General features: G+C 40.1%; 1 protein-coding gene across 1 annotated transcript; it reads right to left on the reverse strand.

Annotated features, from left to right (window-relative positions):
• Positions 1-1,137: 1,137 nt before the first annotated feature.
• On the reverse strand, positions 1,138-10,529 carry LOC135301198 (hyaluronidase-1-like). Its single transcript, XM_064421536.1, has 3 exons — positions 9,612-10,529; positions 3,462-3,551; positions 1,138-2,339 (listed from the first exon to the last, which is right to left on the reverse strand). The coding sequence occupies exons 1-3, from the start codon at positions 10,527-10,529 to the stop codon at positions 1,911-1,913; spliced, it is 1,437 nt and encodes a 478-aa protein (XP_064277606.1). The 3' UTR covers positions 1,138-1,910.
• Between the last annotated feature and the right edge of the window lie 3,430 nt (positions 10,530-13,959).

Here is a 13,959-nt window from a genome sequence, read left to right on the forward strand (position 1 = left end):
TAGATAGAAATATTTTATAAGGTAAACACAATTACTTCCATTTAAAGGCTTAGCTCTTAATAACTGTTAGTTTTTCTAGACTTCAGTTTTAATCTTTCCTCTCCCCCACCAAAACAAGGACGTTTTTTACCTTTACTTTTGCTGCCATCCATTGCTGTTACACATTACAAAGCCAAAGGTCAGTGGCAAAGCTCTCCTGGAGCTTCTCAGCACATGACATTACAATGTCTCAAGTGAAGCCTGTTCAGTTTCAGTGTCTAGGTTTAAAGGCAGGTTTAGCATCCACTGCAGGTCTGTAATGAGCTGGAACTTTGGTTCAAGTGAATCTGAGCATCACCTTTCACACCAGCTGTGAATCAGTCTGGGCAAAGCAAAGACAGTTTTTGCTGTGTGGGGTTACCATGAAGAAATGTTCAGAGATAAGGAGATTACAGAGAATAAAGCAGATTATAATTCATAGAGACACGATTCAGACCTCCTTACACAGCTGAGTATCTTCTCATAGCCCTGCTGATCTTAATCAAACTGATACAGGAATGGGCGCCGTGTAATGTGAGCAATGTACTCAGACCACAGATGATCAATACAGACACTTGTAAGGGCAAAAAAGAAGTCTTAGACCCACATGTGGGTTTCTTATTAATGTTTGTGTCCATGATCTTGAACAATATTCTGTCCAATGCATCATACAAAAATCTCAAATAAAATTATTTTATTGAGTCAGAGTGGTGTAGGAAATTTCTTGGGCTTGTCTTCAATTCAGTGAAGGCATCCATTGTTTGTTACATTGAAAGGCTATGTGGAAGACAGACAGGTCTTTGATGGCATGAACGTGAATCAATGAATAACTGCAAATGGACATGGCACAGCCCGACAGAACAGCGTGTTATGGACGCTAAATTAACCAGTAATCAGTAGTTCATTAAGCTATACTACCTTCAGAGAGGTCCCCATCTGAAGCCAAAGGCTGCAAGCCAAACTATTTCAATGAATAGAGTTCTTCATTTTCTCCTGACCTGCTGAGGGAAATGCACACTGACAGTAGGATCTGTCAGCCTGTTCTCATTTCCCACTCACTGACCAGCCAGCAGAAACAAAGACCTGCAGCTGCTCCAAAGGCAGCAAGGATGCCTCCTTCCCAAGGGGTTGGGGTGAGCAAAGAAGTGCTTCCCTACTCCCTGCCCAGGCAGAAGCGCTGCTGGGTGCCAGCTGCCAGCGCTGCTCTCAGAGCCCAGAACCCCTCACCTAAAAGCAATTCCAGAGATGTTCAGTCAGACAGAGTCTTTTAAACTGATGGCAGAACACTAGCACTGGAAATACCGATACCTCTGGAAGTAACACAAATCAAATTAGGCCTCAGAATACTGAAATATAAATTTTTAAAAGTGTGTGCTGATGTCTAACTCTATGCTCTTCACATTGCTTATTCAGAAGCAGTAGAATCAATGGATGTGGCTCTGGGCACAGTGCAGCTGCTCACACAATGTACCACTTGAATTCAGCAAGAGTGCAGAGAACAGTTCCCAATCCCTCGTCCACAACACTCTCCTCATCACCATGTTAAATCACCCACCCTCAAACAAAGAGGTTCTGTGTTCTTCTTTTAATCTTCTACATGGCTGAATCATTGTACAAGTTCATTCAACTTTTTTGCTCAGGTAAAATTTCCACTGCAACAACAGAATTTTTATCTGTCAAACACATGAGTGAAACACAAGGTAGGTGTAAAGGAGCATGTAAAAAAATGCTTTCAAAAATTTTAATGTCTAAAAAAGTTCCAGGAGTAGAAAATTACTAAAACAGAATAAAATCATTTAATCAAGAATGCCTTTTCCCTTTACAATATTTTTTTTAAGAAACAGGACTCTTAGAGGCGCCATTTTTATTCCCTTGCACTGCCTTAGAAGACCTTAATGTGCAGAACAAAGCAGAAGAAGCTGCATGGCTCCTAAGAGGAAGATAAAAAGACTTTGTTTTCTCGATCTGCTAAACACCACACGAACCCAGTGTTCCAATAGCCTTTGGTCAGGCAATTCACAAAATATTCCTGTCCAGCCCTGGTAACACTGACAAATAAACCTCTGCTTCATAGCTTCAATACTCTCCAGGCTGGGTTTACCAGTCACCTGGAACCTGGGGCCCCTCTCTGAGTGACGGTCGTGGATCTTAAAATCAGTGGGAGACAAATGGAGGTAGGCAGAGGAGTCGCTGTTCTTGCGGATGCATCTGCCGTTCTTCTTGCACAGGACTTTGCTGCAGAGCTTGGCTGCTGAGGTCACATTAATGACGTAATGTCCCAAAGGTCCATCAATGTACCGCTTCACCGTTAAGCAGCTCTCCTGTGAAAAATAAACAACCACAACACACTTCTAGTATCTAGCACTATGTCCATGTTTATGATGTCTAGAAAGATGCTATTACTAAATTGTTCCTATCTAAAGTAATCCATTGAGATAAATCTTGTTGGACTTACATACTCCAGAGATCTATTTGGTTTAAATGAGTTTATTTCCATGTGTGAGATTAGAAAAGTATTGACCTCTACTATAGTTTCTATTTGAGTGCCTGGTAGGAACATATAGTGTGAGACTAGGGAGGAGTTGCAGGAAGCAGGAAGAGAGGTCATATGGTTCACATCTGAGACTAACTGGTTGCTTAAGTAGAGATTTCTGGTAACTGCTGACTAGGAGAAGTGCATGTTTTAACAGGTTTTAAAGCACAAATTAAGTCATCACTCTGGCCCTGATCGCTCGAATACCTTCAGTTTACCAAGAGCCGCATAATATTGATAAACCAGCACAGAAGTTGCTGCAATTGCAATTAGAAAGTTCCAGTTCAGATTTCCTGGTTCCTCTGACCAAGTTAGTGGTACTTTGCCAGAGACTTCAGGAGTAGGACAGTAGACTGTATGACTACCTGGGCACCAAAGGCCAGGTTTAGGAATGCGGGCTATTCTGCCATGCCTCTGGGGAAACTCCAGTCCTGCCTCCCATCTCTTCAAGAAGATTTATTTATGCAAGTCTGAAGAACCTGGGAGAAGTAACTAGGGCTTGTCTTCTGACATTATTTTCCATGTAACGTTTCAACATTAGCAACTGGAGAAAATACCTCACCTCCAGGCTCAGTTCCTTCACAGTCAATCTGGACAACTGCTGTAGTTACAAAGTAGAACACTGTAAAAAACAAGCTGTGCTTATATTTATATGGCATTGCTTTGAAACATGTCTATCTCGTCACCTGGACTCACTATTCCACTGAGCTACAAATGACCTGCCCGAAGCAGTGTGCTCTGGAGCAACAGGACTTGTCAGCCAACAGAATTAATGAGACCTGAAATTATTACTGAGCCATCATCCTCAGCTGTTGGCTGATGGCACTGATAAAGATAGATATGGAGGGTGTGGTTCCAGACAGGAGGTACTGAGGTGATTCCTAAGAATTGGCAAACTGATCTGACCGACCTTTGAGCTGGCGTACTGCATACTGCCCCAGAGAACAACTCCAGCTGCTCCCAAAGCCGCGCTTTCCCCGATGGTACTGACCAGATCCCTCTGAAAAAGAAAGTCAAATCCACACATGAGAATAACAAATATAAAATGTTAAAGTAAAAAAGCACTGGGATATGGGCATCGGTTCTTTTTTTTTTCCCCAGAGGGAACATTGGTCCTGTGGCATATTCTTCTCAATAAAATCACTGTTTAGTTTAGAAAGCTCTTCTGTATCTCTGCAAAGGTTGGCATAGGTGGCATTCATCAGTGTGCCTCTTAAATAATGAAATCTTTGTCATTTATTTGCAAGGGTTCCTCCAACCAAGCCAGTGGAGTAAGAATTTAGTGATCTGTTTTATGTACTAGTCCTTGAGTGATTACCAAACCTACTTAGGTAACATTTTTGGCAGGTGATGGTCAGTCTGATCACACATCAGTGGATCACCCTTACAGTGTCTAGCTGCAGCTGATGGCTTTAGGCAGGGTCTAACTCGTGCTGGTTTAGCCATGTTACAGACAGGGCTGATGTTTCTACCAGCATGAGTGCCATTAGTCCAAGAAAGATATCTTTGAAAAATGAACCTTTCTCCCTGCTAAAAGTGCCAAGTAGGGGGAAAAAAACCAAATGCACACACCTGCATATTTAACCATGTCCACTTTTAGAACTGAACCAATAAGCAGCTGAGTTATAGCAATAGTAATAATACAACTCTACCAGAGCAATCTGAGTGTGCAACAGGAGTCACCAGTGCTTTGCCAACCACATGACAATGTATCTTGCAAGTGTCTTAAAGCCATTCTCTGAGATTATGAATATTGTGTCTAGAAAAATGCAATTAAATTTTCAAAAATATGTAGGAAGGAAATTCTTCCCCCACATTTCAAGGCATACTCATTTACATCAAAAACCATTTCTGTCTTCAATAATTGATTAAAAAGTAATTCCTGATCAGTATTTGTAATGACAGACATTACAATATTTCTCAATTTGACAAAGAGAAAATTCCTTTTAAAATATACTTATGGTCTTTTATACAGTCTTTGCAACTCTTTAACTAGAGAATAATCAAAATACCAGCCAAATTATCTCAGTACAGTGCTGGCAAATTTAGAAAAGCAAAATTACAGAATGGAAGAACTGTGTTATTATTAATTACTACTAAATAACATATTCCTCTATGGGGGAAGTGTAAGTGGGCCTGCATTGATTTATCAATGCATAGTTACGGAATTTCCATTCCTGAAACATTTGTGGCCTGAGAGATACAAAAAAAAGCACAAATAAATATCATGGGAAAGGAAGAAGCCACTGAAGGGTTGAAGACAATTAGAGGGAATTCAGAGTGAGGAGTGGCTTTGACCCTCAACTAAAGGTTGGACAAAAAAGTGCAGAAGAACCTGAAAAAGCCTGGAAGAGTAGAGCTTGCCTGCTGGTTCTCAGTGCAGAGTTCAGAGTGATTTAAGGTGTAAGTGGTCTTGCCTGAAAGCTCCTGTTGCTGCTGATCACCCAAAGAGTCTTTTAGAGACTCTTAAAAGCACACAGACCAGTAGTACTTTTTAAAGGATAGTGGTGTGGACTGCAGGTGTTGTTTTCAGTGGGGTTAAGGAGGACAGGTATTTCCTATGGGAATTAAATAATTAATCAGTTTTTTAAAAACAAATGTATATGTTAATTAAAGATCAAAATACCAAGCGTTAAAAGAATGTGAAATTCAGACTGTTTTGTTGGTAATGAGGGTTCCCAGGCCTTCATCATCTGCAAAACATTGTATGAAGTTTACCCAGATGCAAAGACTGGACTGTGATTCTACATTACTCGCATGACAGTTGAGTGATTTTGCACTAACACATTTCATACCTCATTGAAAAATGAATTAAAACTTATCAGACCTCCAGAACAAATAATAAATAAATATTTAGGATTGCTGGATGAACTAGGACCCGAGAAAACCCTGAAATAAATTTTTTTGTAAATTATTGCTCTGGGAATTAGAGTGCTTGACCGAAGTCAGTAAATCTAGTTTTTATAACTCCATATTCCATATCTTTCTTTTGTTAGTTTTATCAGATCCACAAAAATATTACAGCACTTCATGTCCAGTTCATATGGATATAAAATTGACAAAACTAATCCTTAAAGTTCATCCGGGCCTCTAGATGTGTGAAGTTCAATGGTACTGATAATTTCACACCTAAGTCCCTGAGGCACCTGCTCTTCCACTTCCCTGCAATCTAGAATTGCCACCTTGACAACACTGAGAAATTCAGCACTTATCTCTGGCTAAGGCCAAAATTTGGCATTTTATTGGAAGGTATGTTTTCCTAGGGATTCTTAAAGGACTCTTACAGCACTTGCTTGGGTGCTAGATGTTGGTGAAAACAGCAGTTCACCACAAAAATATTGTATAGTGGGACTTCATTTAAATTCTTTCCTTACACCTTACATTTTTTGTATTCTTTGGAACAAAGATCAGGTGCTAAGAGTCCTTCCCAGAAAGAGAAATAGAAATAGCTGGTCTGATACATAATCTCCAGATAACCCTGTGGAGAGGGTTACATTCATCATGAGGTTTCAGATGACATCTCTGTCTGATACCATTTCACTTTGCACCAACTCAATGAATGCTCAAAGGAGAGAAAGATAAATAAGTGGGAACCCAACGACAGCTTATGATAAATTTGTGTCAATAATGAAGAACTGAGTGAGGCACATGAACTCCCTCAGCAGCCTCAGACACAGCAGTCCTGGCTTTGGGACTGAACCATGTGCCCCTTCTCACACAGCACAGCTTGGCATTGGTGGGGGCTCACTGGAATGGCTCTTCTTTGAGAGTATAATAAAAGCCTCATATGGAAGAAAACATGCAATTTAAAAAAATAGATATTTTAAATATTAATGTCTTATCATTTGTCTAGCTGGGGAATCCTAATTTGTTTCTTGTATCAGACTTTGGCAACTGGTATTTGTCCAAGTGATTAACAAGTCAACAAGCTTCTTCCCTTGTGATGCTCATTTTTGTTCAAGCTTTTGGGAGCAGTGTGTAACTCCTTAAGACTAGGCTGGGCTGCCCCCAAATGGACACCTCATTCATCAGGGAGGAGGAAGCTCTATTGTCTGTCAATGTTTCTTTGTATTTAGATCACCCAAGTCACTGCAATGGACCTTAAAAGACTAGGAAGTGAACTAAACCATTAGTTTTGGAGCTCAAGATTAATGTGAAACAAGACAGTCAATTTTAGTTACATGTTGAGGAAAGAAAAATATGTGCAATCTTGAAGAGCCTTAGTTACAGATGAGAGTTTTCTGTATCAGCAATAGTAGTTCAAGCCTGGCATGGTTGCAGGGGTTGGTCTCTATACACATGCACACCTGGTCATCAAAGACTATCTGTAGGGGAACAACAGGATTGCTATCCATTATTAATAATTCGCCAGTTGTCATCTTGCTTTATTAATGATTTCAGCCATCTAGTCAGGAAGCACAGATGCTACTGCGCAACTTCCCTCCCCCACATGCTTAGTAGTGAATTGTCTCAGCAGAAAGTTTCTAAATACCCTACAGATGGCAAACTGCTTATACACATTTACAGCAAATACAAAAACCTTTCATAATGATTTGGATCCCAATTCAGAATTTATAAATGGTTTCCAAGACAAAAAGCAGGATTAATTTCTCAGACACCTTATGCACAACTCACCAGATTTCCAGATGCAGTCAGGCTGAAAGGTACAGCACACACAGCTACAGCATCTGTCTGGGACCTGGGCCTTTCTTTCTGAAGGTTTGATAGACCTGTGTCTCCCCCTCAGTGACTCTGACTCACAACCACTTTTTCTGACTCCACTGTGCAATTTCACATAAACCCTTTGTACAGAAGGGCTTTCACACAAGTCTTGAATGTCAGTAGTGTTTCTGTTGGAATAGAAAGCACAGCTCTTGCACAGCTCGATGGTTCAAGGCTGTGGTTGTCCTGACCCAGTCCCTGCCAGAGGTCAGGTAACTATCCCATCTGCCCACTGTCCTGATTTTTATGTAGTCATTTAGCCTGGATGTCATTGTCCTGGTACCTCTCCTTGTCACCTTCATGCACATTGTTTCACTGGAGCTCAGAGGTTTCATGGCTTGTTTGCAACTGTGAGCATCACTTAGGAGCTTGGCATGGGTCAAATGAGAAGCTCCAACCTAGTCTAAAACCTAAACATACAAAACCACATTTAAGTCATCCTGGTGGCTCTAGGGCTATGAAAGAGTACAAGAACATTTTTTTTTTATTATTTCTATGTTTTTAAATACAAGCCTGAATGTTCCTGTCAGACCCCAAGCTGTTCTCACAGATTATGTGTGAAGTCTGGCCACATTAAGCCCTGTCCCATGAGTACCCTGCTCATGCTGTCCTTATTAGAAAATATGTAGTGGAGCATAACCCAAATATGTTTCTCTGGCTGTGTAAAGGTATTTTTAAAATTGTAAAGCAATCTTTCAAGTATCCAAAAGTTAGTGGCTACATGCAACTGGAAAGCAGGCTGGGGAGTTAAAGAATGTAACCTGAGAGAAGCATCACTCCAAAGTATTACTGCACTGTTCAGAAAACATCTTAAGGTAAAAGAGTAACTATGTACCACCACAGATTTTGAACTCACATATAACAGCATGCTAGTCTTCATAGCTTCCAGCAACATTCATGGTGTTTTTATATTGATCAAGGGACTAATTAATTTTATAAAAATGTATTATTACAGACTGCATTTGAAGAATTCTTATGTATTTCCTAGCCTGAGCTCTTCAGTGTAGGTGTTCTGGGTGACATCCTGCCTGTGCTGACCCCAGTGACTCCTTGCCTTCAGGACTAGGCTGGCCTATCTGCCCATAATTTCTGAGTCAGCTAACACCTGTGATTTCCACAGAGAAAACAGCTCCAGAGAGTTCCTGGTTGCTGAAAATGAATGAGACCAAAATCCTAATTACTTCTATGTGCTATTTGCTTCTCAGGGGTAGCCTGAAAGTATAATTTTCTTCCTGGGGTCAGCTTGAAACATTTCTCAGGCGCTCAGGGATCTGCTGCACCTCCTCAGCTCCAGCCCCAGGCTGAAGCCCTCCATAGCCTGTGGCTCACTGGACTGAACTTTGCCTTTTTCCTTGCCAATTCTCTCCCTTTTTCTGTTCTAGTTTGAGTCAGGAACTTGTCTCTGGCACCATTAGAAGGAATGTCTCACACAGGTCTCCATAAAATAAAGGGAGGGAGAACCCCCAGATGCCCTTTGTCATCAAGGGGTTATTTCCATGAGTTCCCAGTCCCAGATCTTCTCCTTTCTCATGGAATTGATAGAAACCAAAGAAAAGCTTTTGGCACTTGAAGCAACTATTAGAGAAATGAATAAGTGTCTGTGCATCTCTATTATGTGGATAAACAAAATTGGAGCAATAATCATCATTACATATCCAGAAAGTCTGAAATTTTCACATATATAATTTACCATCAGTGTTGTGGCCACTACATATTTATTGCACTTGAACACTGGTTAATGGAACATTGCATGACTCAAAAACTGGGTTTCTTTGATAAAAGGACTCCACAGTTTAGCATTAAAAGTTAGACGTGAACATGTTGTACTTCTGAAAAGCGAAATAGATGGCCAATGCTCATCATGCAGGAGTTAGGAACTCCAGGACAGATTGCTTTACTTGAACTAGTTTATTTCTATATTGAATGAATTTACATTTGCATAAAGAAACAAAAAAACCCTGAGGATCCTTTCTCATGAAACTTTATCTTTCCATTGCACTAATTAATTTTAAATGTCACAATATCTGTCAAGCTCATTTCACAAGCTGCCCTGAAAAATAAAAATATCAGAATGAATTACTTCCTTAAGGAATATGTTTCTTTGTACTTTATCTCTAAATTACCTTCATTAAAAATATACAATGTTATCTCACAGAGGTAGACCAAACCACTGCAAGATTAACTCTTGAAAGGCATAGAGTTTTGTACTGTGAGTACAGTACTTCCTCTCAGGAGCTGCCTTAAATGTGAAAAACAAATGTGTAAGTGCTTTTAGAACATATCTTTTGTAAGAGGCTATTTCTAATTCCTACATTTTGAAAGAAGTCTGTCTGCTTACCTCTGTTAAAACATGAAAAGTATAGGCATAAAATGGTCTGGAGTAAACAAATACAGGCAAAACATAGTCATTTCTAGCAATTGAGGCAATACGTATTGCCTCTTTAACCCGATAGTGAACAAATTTTAGTGCATTTGGACTTGACTTCAGAATATAATCCAGGTATATAGAAGGGTAGAGAGCAGTGCTTTCCTTCCACAGCCAAAGCAGGAGGTCGTTGCGGAAAGACTCGATGGGTGGGCATTTCCCTGTGTATGTTTGGGGGTGTTCTTTGTAATCGTAATTGTAGCAGTCTGGGTAAAGATAGTAACCCCACAAACCGTCTGGTCTCATATGCTCAGCCAGAAGGATGGTGTTATTCATAAAACTCCTGCCAGCGTTTTCAAATTCCTCTTTAGCCACTTTCCTAATTTTGTCCTCTGACCACCGAGGATGCCGTCTCCTAACAATCTCCAGAGATTTATTTCTATAAATGCTTTTATTGCCCCAGTTCCTATCCCACTGGGGCCTCCAGTTTTCCCAATCAATGACTGCAAGTCCCTGAAATTTCTTCATGGGTATGCAATAGTCAATGTCAGACTTTGCTTTGCTAAGGTGTTTGATAAGACTTTCGTTCTGGGGCACCCCTCCATTAACGGGATCTCCATTATCTGAGTAGTAGGGGTAGTGTCCCAAATGGGTGTGATAGAAGATTGTCACATTGGATCCACTCAGAGTCTCATTGATGTTGGATGCAATGTCAAAAACACCGAGATCCAGGTCCACCCTGTAGCGCAGCCGGCACTGCTCGGTGGGCGCGTTCCAAACAACCACGAAGGGCTTGTGCAGAACCGGAGGGGCCCGTGCCGGCTTCGGCAGCGCGGCGTCGGCCAGAGCGAGCAGTGCCACCGCTGCCAACGCTGTCACCCGAGCATCCATGGCTTGGGCTTTCCTGGGAAATTGCTAGGATGTGCCCTTGAAAACAAAAACCAAGATGAGGTGTTAGAAGGGCGGCATGGAGGCAAATTTGATGGTAAGGGTATGTCATTTGGTTTGATGTGCTTTTGATAACATTGAACTCAGCCCAAAGAGAGAAAAGTGCAAAACTGATCTTGTAAAATTAACACTAATTTCAAATGCTTTGAAAAACATTTTGATGGACTACACTGTCTGAAAACTGCACTTCCTTTTCACCCAGACTCCTCACACAGTTGTTTTAGACCTTTCCATGACATTTATTTGCTCCCTCATGTCTACAAAACTAGATAATAAAGCAATAACCTAAAATGACAATATAAAAAAAGAATGTGCACTCATTCAAAATTTCAGCTTCCAAACAAGCTCTGCTATGGTCAGCCTGACTTGCCAAGAAATTATCACAGCAAGGCTACAGCCTTTACTATCTGTATATTCAAATGGTCACAATAGGAAAAGTAACTTAGACAAAAGGCAGACACTTTACCTCATATGGATTAAAGAAGACAACTCAGAAACTCTGCAATTTTCAGGATATGAAAATACTGTTATCTACCTCTAAATTTCATTTTCATTTTCTAAATGAATAGAGGCAAGAGTGATAATCAATCTCCAGTCTAGGAGAGGGATACTATTAATGACTTAGTGGTCTAAGCTACTTATTCCAAAGACAAATTAAATATCTGTATGTTAAAGATAAATTCCATTAAACAGATCTGAACTAGCTGAAAGAACGTGCTGTATCTTTGAAATATATATGTTTTTAGAAATGAGGGGTATTCATATTAATTTTTCCTTTCAAGGTCTGATGTTTTCCCTGATGGTCGCATGGCTTGGGGCTGCAGTACTCTGGGAGCTGCCAGAGCTGCAAGGCTGGGACCCCCGACACACCCCTGCTTTGTACCCCATGTCCACAACTGGCTGCTCCAGAATTTGCCTCTGCTCCAGAATCTGTCTCTGCTCCAGTCTCATCACCAAGAAGCACAATTCAGCTCTGTCCTGGGTTTGTTATTCAGATTTCTTTGCTGATCTTTTTATGCTACAGAGATGATTAAAAAGGTTTCTCTACTAATATGCATAGTTTATCATCTCAGTTGTTATTTTCTATTATTCACCATTTTAGGCACATGTTAAATTACTGCAATCGTGTGCATTGCAGGTTCGATTCATGCACCAGATATGTGAATTTTAAATGTCGTGAAACTGGATGTTTCCCTATTTTTACATCCATTTGAGTGATTTCTTTCCTTGCCTGTAAAGTCTAGCTTTACTTGTCCCTGGTATTTCCTCAGTTAACATCAGTTAATCAATGATTAGAAGAGCTTTCCCCTGTTTGAAAATATGTTTGCTCTAATAAGTTATATAATCCAGGATTTCTTCCTCTTTCATTTGTCCTTCCATGCCACTCTTCCATCCTCTGGGTTTGGTGGATCTTTTCCCATCTGACACTGTTCTCCTACTTTTCTGCCTTTCCCTTAAACTCTACTTTATGTCCTTATGTCTCCTACAGAACAGTCCTCTGTCCTCAGTTTTGTAGTTTTCTATCCTCAGTCCCAGAAAAGCACTGAGTTCCCTCACCTGTGGTCTGATTTGAGAGCAGCTTCCCAAGATGAGAAGGAAACAATTTGCAGGAACTGTGGCTGGGGTGGGGAGTGAAAGATGGGACAGCAAGAAGCCAAGATGCAGGATTTCCCAGGAGCAAGCCCTCACTACCAAGCTGGAGAGTTATGCTCTGTGGTTTCCTCACCCACTATCTGAATGCTTGTTCTGTAGACCTAAATACAGATTTAGCACCCAAGTTTTAAAATGTTGTTCATAGTCCTCTAGATCCTATTAAGGACAACATCCTTGAGTGAAATGGGCCATTGCCACCAAGCCAACACTATTTAAAAGCCTGCCTGCTCAAAAAGGACAGAAGGTTATTTTCACTGCACTGTTGGAAGTAAGTCTTATGCTTGAAACTGGTATATTTTTCTCCATTTTCCTGCAGTTTTGCATAATTATCTAAGTAAAGCCATGGCCTAAGAAAAACAAACAAACAAAAAAGCCACAAAACCTGCCTTTCCCTTCCCATTTTCAACAAACTGAGGAACACACCACAGTACTCTGCATTTCTTGTTTGATGTAGCAAATGATCTTTCTACATCGATAAGTGTTTTTGCATGATTTGGACTGGATTGCTTTGCAGTACACATGAACAAATCTATAAGATAAACACCAATTTTCTCAAAAAATGGTAGCTCAGATGGAATGGGAAGAGCATCAGGAAAAAGGAAAAGACCTTTAGTGAATTTCTGTGTAAGAAAAGATCTGGGAAAAGATCCCAGCTTCCTGTTCCCACAATCCAAATGCTGGATTGTTCAGCCTTGTGTTATTATGTGCATATAATTTGATCAGCTTTTCAGATATCAGTGACTAACACAGTACAGTTCTTGTCTGGATCTGAGACCCCATGACATTAGAATATTGCAGATAATAAATCATAACAGAGCTAGGTCATGAGATAATATTGCAGGGTAATTTTAAGTTATGTATTTTTCATTCTTGGGCAATTCTTGTTGCCTGACAAGATTTTAAAGCCCCTGACAAGACTTTAAATAACGGAGCAGTTGAAGCTGGAAGGGACATCTGGAGGTCACGTGGCTCACCCTCAGAGTTGTTCATTCAGGATAAAACATCACAAGTGACAAAATGAAAACATTTATCTCAGGAAATGTCGAATAGTTCTCAAGATTTGAATTGACCAAATCCTTGAAATTGTGAAGAAGGCTCGACATGTTGCTCATCTCTAGAATGCAGATTTCTGCACCTACAAGATGAATCCCAAAAAAAAAAAAAAAAAGGGTGGAAATCTGTCTAACCCTGCTCAAGCTGTTTAGAAGCTAGGATGTGATCAAGGGCAGTCATTCAGGATCCTCTAGTGAATACTTGATACCTCCAAAAGGTGCTGTAAATTCCTTATTTAAAGATACATATCAGCTATCCAGTGATCTCTATTAATCTAAATAAGATGATAAGTGCATAGATAACATGCCTAGCTTTCAAATGGCTAAAGCATCTCACTGAAATTAAAGCACTGCATTTCATTGCAAAGCATCTCACTTTGCATGATACTTTTCATTCCACACAGGAGACATTACCATATACACAGATCCTTAAAGGGGAGATAATTAGAAGAAAAAGATCATAATTTGAAAAAGTTCCAATATAGTTTCATTAATCTGCAATTAATTCTAATGTTATTTGCAGATGGGAATTTAATTACAGACACTTTTTCTCTAAAAAGTCTTCTGAAGGCAAGGGAAACAAATTTTCAAAGAAGCAGACAAGCCTATAGTTCTGAATGACAAGAAAATAAATTATCTGTTTTTCCACAATGCATGAAGGAACCTCT

Source organism: Passer domesticus, chromosome 5 (genome assembly GCF_036417665.1).
Source record: "Passer domesticus isolate bPasDom1 chromosome 5, bPasDom1.hap1, whole genome shotgun sequence".
NCBI classification, from domain to species: Eukaryota; Metazoa; Chordata; class Aves; order Passeriformes; family Passeridae; genus Passer; species Passer domesticus.

What these genes read in the sequence shown, in the direction of transcription:
- LOC135301198 (XM_064421536.1), bottom strand. Translation starts at nt 10,529, where the DNA reads ATGGATGCTCGGGTGACAGCGTTGGCAGCGGTGGCACTGCTCGCTCTG. An exon ending in CTTTTCATGTTTTAACAGAG is followed by an intron (nt 3,552 to 9,611) that starts GTAAGCAGACAG and finishes TTTCTTTTTCAG; the next exon opens with AGGGATCTGGTCAGTACCAT. An exon ending in TGCAGTACGCCAGCTCAAAG is followed by an intron (nt 2,340 to 3,461) that starts GTCGGTCAGATC and finishes TATTTTTCACAG; the next exon opens with GAGAGCTGCTTAACGGTGAA.